This window comes from Lucilia cuprina, chromosome 5 (genome assembly GCF_022045245.1).
Source record: "Lucilia cuprina isolate Lc7/37 chromosome 5, ASM2204524v1, whole genome shotgun sequence".
Taxonomy (NCBI): domain Eukaryota; kingdom Metazoa; phylum Arthropoda; class Insecta; order Diptera; family Calliphoridae; genus Lucilia; species Lucilia cuprina.
Window position 1 is genome coordinate 4871434 of NC_060953.1, and position 11142 is coordinate 4882575.

An 11142-nucleotide genomic window follows, 5' to 3' on the forward strand; every position below is an offset into this window, starting at 1 on the left:
TAGTTCAGTTCTAGTTCAGTTCTAGTTCAGTTCTAGTTCAGTTCTAGTTCAGTTCTAGTTCAGTTCTAGTTCAGTTCTATTTCAGTTCTAGTTCAGTTCTAGTTAGTTAGTTAGTTATTAAGTAATTTAGTTAGTTAGTTAGTTAGTTAGTTAGTTAGTTAGTTAGTTAGTTAGTTAGTTAGTTAGTTAGTTAGTTAGTTAGTTAGTTAGTTAGTTAGTTAGTTAGTTAGTTAGTTAGTTAGTTAGTTAGTTAGTTAGTTAGTTAGTTAGTTAGTTAGTTAGTTAGTTAGTTAGTTAGTTAGTTAGTTAGTTAGTTAGTTGGTTGGTTGGTTAGTTAGTTTTGTTATTACATTTTCATTAATTTAACTTTTTATCTCTTTTCAGCCAACTTTATCGTTCTTCCAGTTTCAATTCCTCAGGTCGTAGTTCCAACTGTGATAATTCCGAATCTGATATGTATCCCGATATGGAGGATGTACAAAATATTAACTATAAGGTAACTACACTTTTTGCTATTCCCTGTTTATAGTTAATTTTTTTCAATTGCAAGTTTCAAACAAAGTTATTTTTCAATTTCTTTGGCATTTCTTTTTCCAATAGACAGACACCCACACACACTAACACTGTTATTTAGTTAATGGTTAGAGTTGTTGGTTTTTTTTTCTCTCACCCCATTGTTTAAACCAAAATCACAAAACTACTGTGTATTGGAAAGTGTTTTAATGTTGTTGTTGCTTTTTTTTAACTTTTATCGCAAGGTCATTGTTTCTAACATTGAAAATGCTACTAAAGGTGGCAGTATTTTAAACACTTATCTATTATTGTATTTACGTTTAGTTTTGTGAAAAAAAATAATTGGTTTTTCAATAGTGATTTTTCACAAAGCGATTGTTACGTAGAGATAAAGTTAAATTGTTTTATTAGTGATTAAATAATGTTAGGCAGAAGAAAGAAGTCGTTGAGGTAACACTTTAGATTTATTAAGTAAATAAATTTTTAATAAAGAAATACTTTTGAAATGTGATTCTGAGAAAGAAATTCAAATTATTTTTGAGTTTCTTTTTTGTAAGCATTTATTTAGTTGTTCAATGATTCCGTAATTTTTTGTGGGATTTTTTTGAATTTTTTTTAAAATTTGTTTAGGGGTGCGTATGATTAATATTAATTAGGAGTTAATTTACAAATTTCCTTATATCTCTTATAGTTTTTTAGCGATTTTAAAAGTTGTAACGGTTTTATAAAGTAAACACTTAAGGCTTTTAGCATAACAATTTTTTAGATTTTTGTAGATTTTTTGAATAACAAAAATTTTCATGCAAAGTTAAAATTTATTTTTTTTTCAAAATTTTATTGTTTTAAATTTTGTTTAAAGTTTTAGAATTTTTTCGAAAATATTTATAAATATTTTGAGCTAAAACTATATTAATGAATTACTAGTATTAATTCATTATATAGTTTTGAGTTTTTTATTATAATTTTTAATATTTAAACTTTATTTCATTTCTTTACTTCCTTTTTAAAAGTTCTTAAATTAAATTTTATTAAAAAATAAGTTTAAATTTTTTTAATAATAAACTTCCGTTTTCCGTTTTTTTTGTTTTGAAAGAAAATTACGTGATCTTTTTATAAAGTTTAAAACATCTTTTTAACATTTCCTTAACATTGTCTTTTTTTTTTTTTTGTTTTTCTTGTTTTCATTTCTTTTAATTGTTAAACAAATAAACAATAATAAAAATATCTTTGTTGCATGTTAATTTAATTACCATTTGAAATAAAAATTTTGCATTCAACTTATTTCCTTTTTCAATTGTCTTTTCAACAACCCTGCTTCCTTTAAGTGTAATATGCATATCAGTTTTATTTATTGATAAATTATTTCTAGCAACATTTTTTTTGTTCATAATAAATTATGCAATTTTCTTTAAATAGTCATTTAATTCTTGTTAAGCATTCTTATGTGTTTGGGTGTCAGAAACCTCAAGAAACGTTAATAATTCTTGAATTGGTAAAACACCTTAGTTTTTAACAAAACTACAATACAAGGTGTGTGTCTTGTCTGTCTGTCTGTCTTTCTTTCTATCCGTCTGTCAAGACTGTGTGTGTCTGTCTATGTGTTATGTTTAAAGGGAGTTTGTTAAATAATGGTATTAAACATTTTGAACACGTGTTAACGTTAAATGTAAATATCCGTTGCAAAATTTGTAAAGAAAAAAACTTGGAAAAAAATTATTTAACAATTAAATATTCCACCAACAAACTAATAAATTGTGTATAAATTTTGCAGGTTTTTTTTTTTTAAAAGGTTGATTTTTAATATTTTAAAAAATCAAAAAATTTTAACATTTTTGAAAACTACACACTTTAGGCTTTAATATGAAATATTTAAAAATTTTTTAAAAAATATACTTTTAATTAAAAATTATAACAAAAATTTGCTTCTTCGATAAAATGCTATATTTTCGTTATTGGGTTTGTTCACCTAATACTCAATATTTCAAAACTTTCGTATTAAAGTATCAAATATTTTAGCATTTTTGGAAACCTTACACTTTAGTCTTTATGATAGAATTTTTAAAAAAATTTTTAAAATATATTTTTCTAACAAAAAAATTCATATGAAAAACATTTTTCCAAAAAAAACTTAAATTTCTTATTAAAGATTATATTACTTAATATGCAAATTTTCAAAAATTTTCTTCTAAAGTTTGAAAAAATTAAACAGTTTTAAAAACTACACACTTTAAGCTTTATAACAGAAATTTAAAAAAATTAGTTTTTTTAACAAAATTTTTTAATTAAAATATTTTTTTCAGAAAAATATTAAATTTTAAAATTTTAAGTTAGAAAACTTAATATGAAAATTTTCTTCTAAATTTTGAAAAATTTTACTAGTTTTGAAAGCTGCACACTTTAAGCTTTTTTATAAAATATTTTAAAATTTTTAAAAATATATTTTTTTAACAAAAAATTTTATTAAAAAATAATTTTTGAAAAAACTTAATATAAAAATTTTAGGTTTTATTATTTAAAATGTAAATTATTTAAGTTTTTCTTTAAAAAATTGAAAACTTTTATAAATTTTGTAAACTATACTTTTTAAGCTTTTTAAAGAAATATTAAAACATTTTTTAAAATATAGTTTTTTAACAAAAATTTTTAATAAAAAATTTTTTTTTGTTCAAAGATATATATTTTTCAATTTTTTTGGTTTGTCCAAACAAATTTCGAAAATTTTATTTTACTTATTTCAAAATTAAAACATTTTTTAAAACTACACACTTTAAGCTTTTAAATGATGTATAAAACATTATGACTTAATTATGGTTTTTAACAAAAAAATTTAATTAAAAAAAAAAATAAAAAAATATTTTTTAAAATTTTTAATCTAAGTTTTATTTTTTATACAATTTTAAAATTTTGTTTAACAAAATTTGAAATTAAGTTCTCTTTTGCCTGTGCAATCGATTTTGTATTTTTTTTTAATTTTTTGCCAAATTTCTAAGATTTTTTTAAATTTTTATATAATTTGCTACAGTACGTATGAGTAATATTAATTATGTTGTAAATTTACACTTTCGCCTATAACTTGGGTATTTTGTCAGGGATTTTATAAATTCAAATGAATTTCTATACAAAACATCTAAGGCTTTAGAATGGAAAATATTTAAGATTTTAAAAAGTTTTATTTTTATAGAAAAAATTGTTACAAAATGTACAAAATTTTTAAATTAATTTAAATTATTGTTATACAGCTGTTGTTTGGATTAATTTCCAGCTTTAATTGTAATTATTGTAGGTGTTTTTTGATTTTTTATACAACCTACATACTTAATATCATTTCAAGCAGCTTAGCATATTTGTATTGTCAATAAATCATTAAATGATAATTTGCCAAAAAGCTAAACTAGAAACAAGTAATTTTTATAAATAATTTAAAACTTCAATCATATTTTTTTTTTTTCATTTTGTTTTTGTGGGAATTTCTGCATGTGTTACTTTTCAGCTTATAACTTTGTTTTATAATATGAATAAATTATTCAAAAAGTTTATTAACCTTAAATTAGGCTAAATGGATTTTTTTTCACAAACTACCACCTCCACTTATCGTTAGGTTAAAAGAAGAAAAAAGAAAATGTCATAGAATGTAAAAAAGGAAAAAATGGCCTCGAAAAGAAAATCAATTTTTTTCTAGTCAGCAGCCTAAAAATATACTTACTTGGTTTGGTTTTCTTTTTCTTATATGCCTAAACCTTTAGCCTAAACTAGAAATAGAGATTAAATAGAAACAGTTAAAAGAAATTAGCAAGAAAAGTGGCAAAAAAGGCATGTCTCATTTTTAAACAAAATTCTAGTATATTAAGTTAAAAAAGAACTTAATTGTTGTGTAAATAAGCTTATAAATATTTCCAGAAAGCTCATTATATAAAGACCTTTTAAATGTATTTTTAATTAGTTTGTTTTTAAGCTTCTAAGCGTATGATTAATATTAATTATTATTTTATTTAAATTTTTAAATTTTAAGAATTTTACTTCTAAAGTTTTGAAAATTAAACTATTTTTGAAAACTCTACACTTTAAGCTTTATTATGAAATATTTTAGAAATTTTTAAAAACTTATTTTTTTAACAACAAAGTTAAATTAAAAAAAAATCGGTAAAAAAATATATTTTTTTTAATAAAAAGTTCATATACATTTTCAACAAAATTTCCAAATTTTTCTTCTAAAATTTTGAAAATTTTACTATTTTTGAAAACTTTACACTTTAAGCTTTTATTTGAAATATTTTAGAAATTTTTAAAAATTTATTTTTTCAACAAAAAGTTTTAATTTAAAAAAAAAAAAATTCGAATTCAAAAATATTTTTTTATTACAAGGTTCATATACCTTTTCAATAAAATTTCAAAATTTTTCTTCAACAATTTTGAAAATTTTACTAATTTTGAAAACTCTACACTTTAAGCTTTTATTTGAAATATTTTGAAAATTTTTAAAAATTTATTTTTTTAACAAAAAGTTTTAATTAAAAAATTTTTAATTGAAAAATTTATTTTTTCATTAAAAGGTTCATATACATTTTCAATAAAATTGTAAAATTTTTCTTTAATAATTTTAAAAAATTTACTATTTTTGAAAACTTGACACTTAAAGCTTTTATTTGAAATATTTTGAAAATTTTTAAAAATTTATTTTTTTAACAAAAAGTTTTAATTAAAAAAAATTTGATTAAAAAATTTATTTTATTATTACAAGGTTCATATAAATTTTCAACAAAATTTAAAAATTTTTCTTTAATAATTTTGAAAATTTGATTATTTTTAAAAACTTTACACTTAAAGCTTTCATTTGAAATATTTTAGAAATTTTTTAAAATTAATTTTTTTAACAAAAAATTTAAATTTAAAAAAATTTAGCTAAAAAATTTTGATTTTTTTATTAATTTATTTTTATTACTTTTTCAACGAACTTTCAAAATTTTTCTTTTAAATTTTAAAAATTTTCCGATTTTTTAAAACTTCAACCATCTGTTTTATAAATTTCTTAATTTTCTAGGATTTTTTTAAATTATAAAAAATTTGTGCAACAGCACGTATGATTAATATTAATTTATGGGTTAATTTACATTTTCCCTTATAACTTTGGTATTTTTTAAACGATTTTTAATATTTAAAATGTTTTAGATTAAAAACACTTTAAGCTTTTTGTTAAAATAATTTTAAAATTTTTAAAAAAATTTTCTTACAACAAAAAATTTAAATTTCTCTTAAAATTTTTTTAAAAATTTTTTTCTTAGTTCAAAATTAAATAATTATTTTTAATTTTATTAACTAGTTTAAGGTGTATGTTTAATAAATTACAAATCTAACCTACTTTTTCCTTAAACCAATCTCTTTTTTTTGTGTTTTCTTTATTTAAATATTTTTTTATTTTTTTTATATTTTCTCAAAAAAAGAAAAAAAAAAATAAATTCTAATTACATTTTTTTAATTGTATGTAAAAAAGAATCACTCATATATGCAAGAAATGAATTTCTATTTAATATGTTTGTCTAAGGTGTGTGCTTATAAGTAAATGAGTTCATAAACAAATTTCCATTTTGGTTTTTATAATAATGAATGAATGAACAAACCATATTTAGAAAAAATCGTATGCTAAAATAAGCAGTAAAAAAATAGATAAAAATAATGATGTTAAAATACAGAAAAAAATAATTATGTTAAAATTTCCAGCAACAACAAAAGATTCCCAAGCTCTAATAAAACAAATTTTCTGCAACATTAAACTATTAAGAAAAACAGCTAAAAACAATAAAAAAAACAATTAAATTTAGTAGACAAAAAACAAAGAAGCCAGCTGTAAGCTAAAGAATTAGAAAAAACGCAACAAAAACAATCCAAAAAAATTACCCAACATTATGGCAACAAAAAAATTTTGAAAATAAATCTTTTTCTTTCCCACTCCAGCTACACAAAAAATTTTTTCCAATTCAAAAAGACTTTTTGAATTTAAAGAAAAAAATCAAATAAAAAACCCTACAAATTGGCAACACTTATGTTTGTTTACAAAATTTATAGACTACATTTTAATAATGCCAACGGCGGGAGTTAGTTAATGTAAACAAATTGTCGGCCATATGTTTTTTTTTAACGCTCCCTCTTTTGGCCCCTAATTGCTCCTCCAGTCTTTACTCTTGATATCTGTATAACAAAGTTGTATAGATATTGTTCAACATATTTCGGCTTCTGGTTATTTTTTTGGTTAGAAATAAAATTCAAATAATTTTCCCCCCTGACTTTTGCAATTGTTTACATAATTGTAATTTGTTATAAGACATAATACAAAGCACAGCATGTGTTTGAGAAAATCTCAAAAAATAAAAAATAAATTAATGGGAATATATCTTTATATTTGTACACAAAATAAATGGAGCAAAAAGAAAACCAAATGAGGGCATACATTATAAAACTCTAAAGCTAAAAAAAAATCTTTCAAATTTTCTTAAAGTAATGATTTTTGAACAAAAATTTTTAACTTCTGAATGGTTTTTTTAAATCTCTAGTTTGTTTTAAATAAAAGCCGAAAGAGTTTTGAATACAAATCCATTGAAATTTTCAAAATCGTTTAAGAAATAACAAAGTTATTAAGAAAAATGTAAATTAAGTCAAATTAATTATTAATCATACGCATAGAGGGGCAAATTAAATAAAATTTTAAAAAAATTAAGAAATTAAACATTAATTAAAACAAAAATGTCAGAGAGTCATGAAACTAAACCAAAAAACTAATATTTGTATTAATATTTACAAAAACCAATTAATAAAAAGTAGATTAATTTATGAAAAATTTAAAAAGAAATGAATACAAAATTTTTGTTTGAAAAATTTTCAAAATATATCAAAATAAAGTTAACAGTGTAAAGGTTTCAAAATTAGTTAAAATTTCAAAACGTTAAAAGAAATTTTTTAAAATATTGACTAAAATGTTAGCTAACATCAAGTATAAAAAATACTTTTTTGCAAGAAATTTTTTTTTAATTTAAATTTTTTGTTTAAAAAATATATTTTAAAAAAATTGAAAAATATTTTGAAAAAAAGCTTAAAGTGTATAGATTTCAAAAATAGTTGAAATTTCAAAACGGTAAAAGAAATTTTTCAAAATTTTGAACAAAATATTAATTAACATAAAGAGTAAAAAAAATATTTTTTTTGAAAAAAATTTTAATTGAATTTTTTTGTAAAAAAAATATTTTTAAAAATTTGAAAAAAATATTTCAAAATAAAGCCTAAAGTGTAAGGATTTCAAAAATAGCTGAAATTTCAAAACTATAGAGGAAATTTTTTAAAATTTCAAGGCAAATTTTAATAAACATCAAGTATAAAAAATATTTTTTTGCAAGAAAGTTTTTTTCAATTTAAATTTTTTGTTAAAAAAATATATTTTTTAAAATTTGAAAAATATTTCGAAATAAAGCCTAAAGTGTAAGGATTTCAAAAATAGCTGAAATTTCAAAACGGTAAAAGAAATTTTTTAAAATTTTGAAGAAAATATCAATTAACACCCAGTATAAAATAATAATTTTTTTAAAAGAACTTTTTTTTTTTAATTATAATTTTTGTTAAAAAAATTACTTTTTAAAGATTTCAAAATATTTTGAAATAAAGCCTAAAGTGTATAGATTTCAAAAATAGTTAAATTTTCAATATTGCAGAAGAAAATTATGGAAATTTTGAACAAAAAGTTAAATAACATTAATTAAAAAAAAATATTTTTTTTTTGCAAGAAAATTTTTTTCAATTGAAATTTTTGTTAAAAAAAATATATTTTTAAAAATTTGAAAAATGTTTCGAAAAAAAGCTTAAAGTGTAAGGATTTCAAAAACAGCTAAAATTTCAAAACGCTAAAAGAAATTTTTCAAAATTTTGAACAAAATGTTAATTAACATCAGGTATAAAAAAAAATAATTTATTAAGAAGAAAATTTTTTCAATTACAAATTTTTGTTAGAAAAATACTTTTTTAAAATTTTTTAAAATATTTCACATTAAAGCCTTAAGTATGTAGTTTTCAAAAACTGATTAAGTTTCAAAATCGCCAAAGAAAATGTTTGAAATTCTAAGAAAACTATTCATAAGTTAAGGTTTTTTTTTTTAAGAATACTTAAAAATTTCCTTTAAAATAATTCACAATATTATAGTAAACTTGCTCATTTATGATTATTGCCTACCTTTTAGGCTTAATTTTAAGCTTATAAAAACTATTGCCTACTTTTGAGTTTAAACAAATTGATTTCAATTTTCTAATTTACTTTCCCATTTTTATTTTATTCTATTTTCAGGTATGTCTTTTTTTATTGCCTTTTAACTTTTAAGCAAATTTTATAACCTCTCACAGAGTAAGTAGAAAAATAACCTTAAATAGGATTATGGGGGAAAAATAAAACATCTTAAACAGAAACTAGCTAATCTTGCGAAAATATTTTGGCAAACTCAAGTTGTTTAGCCTTAACTCGTGCATTTTATTTAGTTACTCAGTTAGCTAAATGTCTTTTTTACTATTTTTTACCTTTTGTTAGTTGCCATGACAATAAATGTTTTGCAAATAATGATTTTTGAAAACCCACCTGGGTTTACTTTTTTTCCATTTTGTGTTTGTTTAACTTTGCAATATTCTAGAATAATTTTTGCTAAAGGAATAGCCATTATAAAGTGCAAAAAATTGAAAATAGAAAGAAACAGCTTAACAAAATAAAACAAGCGTTAATCTGTTTTTGTCAATTGTGTTAGAATAAATATTTATACAAAACGTTATAGTATTCCTAGTTTTAACACCCTACCTTAAAATGTTAGGCTTATCAGATGGATTATCTGTTAGCTACGTCTGTCGGTCTGTCTGTTTTTTTTGAGTTTTTGCTTTCAAAATAAATATTTTGTTAAAGTTTTACACGTAAAGCATTTTAAAACACTACAGCAAAGTGTTAGTATATATTTAAATATATCGTTGGGTTTGTTCTTTTGTCTATATTCATTTGAGTTACTAAGAAATGTGTTTAGTCTAACTGAATCCTTGTAGCTGCGTCTGTCTTCCTTTCAAAAGTTATTTTTTAATTAAATTTTTTACAAAATGCTTTGTATTCCTAGCTTAATACCCTACAGTAATATGTTAGTTTACATAGAGTTTTATATATCGTTGGCTTTGCTATACTCTCTACTTTCATTTCAGATATAAAAGAATATCTATTTACATTCCAAAGTCTTATATTAATGTCCGTCTTTCCTTCTTAAGGAATGTTGTTTTTAATCTATATTCATGTTTCTTTTAAAGACTGAGGTACCCTACAGCAAAATGTTACAATATATTTAGTTATATCGTTAGATTTGTTATCAAGTCTACTTTCATTTGAAATATTAGGGATTATTTATAAACTCTTCAAATCTTGATATTAATGTCTGTCTGTCTTTCTTACGTTATAATGTTTTTTAAACATAATTTTTGTCATGGATCTTTCATTAATTAGGACACCCTACAGCAAAGTGTTATGATATATTTAGTTTTATCGTTAGGTTTGCTATTTAGTCTACCTTCATTTGAGATATTTTAGAATATCTATATACATATCAAATCCCTAAAGTAATGTCCGTCTGTCTGTCTTACTTGAGGTACGTAATTAGTTTATCACATTAATTTTTTTTTTTTTACTTGATTGTAGGGTTCTTCTTAGTTTCATTATTGTCTTATATTTTCCTACTCTCCTACTCGTTTAGTATTTATTTAGTTTATTTAGACCTCTATTTGTTTCTTATATATTTGTGCAAAATATTTACAATGACAATAACAATAATGTTGTTAGCCTGTTAAAGCTATTTTAAGCTAAAATAAGAGAGAAACATACACCAGTAATAGATAACTATATTTTCAAATCGACATACCGGGAAGGTGGGCGAAGGGAAAATAATGAAAAAAAATTCAATGTTAAAACAAAAATTTGCTTAAAATTGTTCAAAAGAAAAAAATTATAAATTTCTTAAAAAAATTTTGCTTCCTTCTTAAAGTTTTATATAAAAATTGTCTCCAATTTTTCACATTTTCTTCTAAAAGTTTTCTTCTTCTGTTGCTTAGCTTTCATTCCCATTAGTTGTTGTTTCGATTTTCACAACATAAGTTGTATTTTGCAAGGCAAACGACATTTTTTCTACTGTTAACATTTTCGTATTATGGTCTTTAAACCAATATTTTGTTTCTGTTTAATTTGCAATGATATTTGTTTTTGTTTTCTTTTAATTTATAAAAAAAAAGTTTTTTTTTTTAATTTTCTATAAATATTTAAAATTTTTTATAAAAATATAAATAACCTAAAAATTAATTAAATTTACTCAATTTCTTAACTTTTTAAGTAGAAAAAATGCCGGTTTCATTCATTAAATTTTAACTCTTAATAAGAAAACATGTTTTTTGTGCTCTTCTGTCCAAATCAGAGATGGAAAAGTCAGTACTATAGCACTTTTGCAGAACTTTTTTTATAATTTTTCATCTCTTACTTGGTCTAGTCTAAAGTCTAGTCTATAGTCTTGTCTATAGTCTAGTCTATAGTCTAGTCTATAGTCTAGTCTATAGTCTAGTCTATAGTCTAGTCTATAGTCTAGTCTA

General features: G+C 20.9%; 1 protein-coding gene across 1 annotated transcript in view; it reads left to right on the top strand.

The window, feature by feature from the left end:
• Positions 1-11142, top strand: part of LOC111681231 (rab11 family-interacting protein 4B) — an 86800-nt gene that overhangs the window by 38563 nt on the left and 37095 nt on the right. Inside the window, exon 7 of the mRNA XM_046953309.1 lies at positions 360-496. Within this exon, the coding sequence (XP_046809265.1) occupies positions 360-496 (137 nt within the window). The remainder of the gene's footprint in view (positions 1-359; positions 497-11142) is intronic.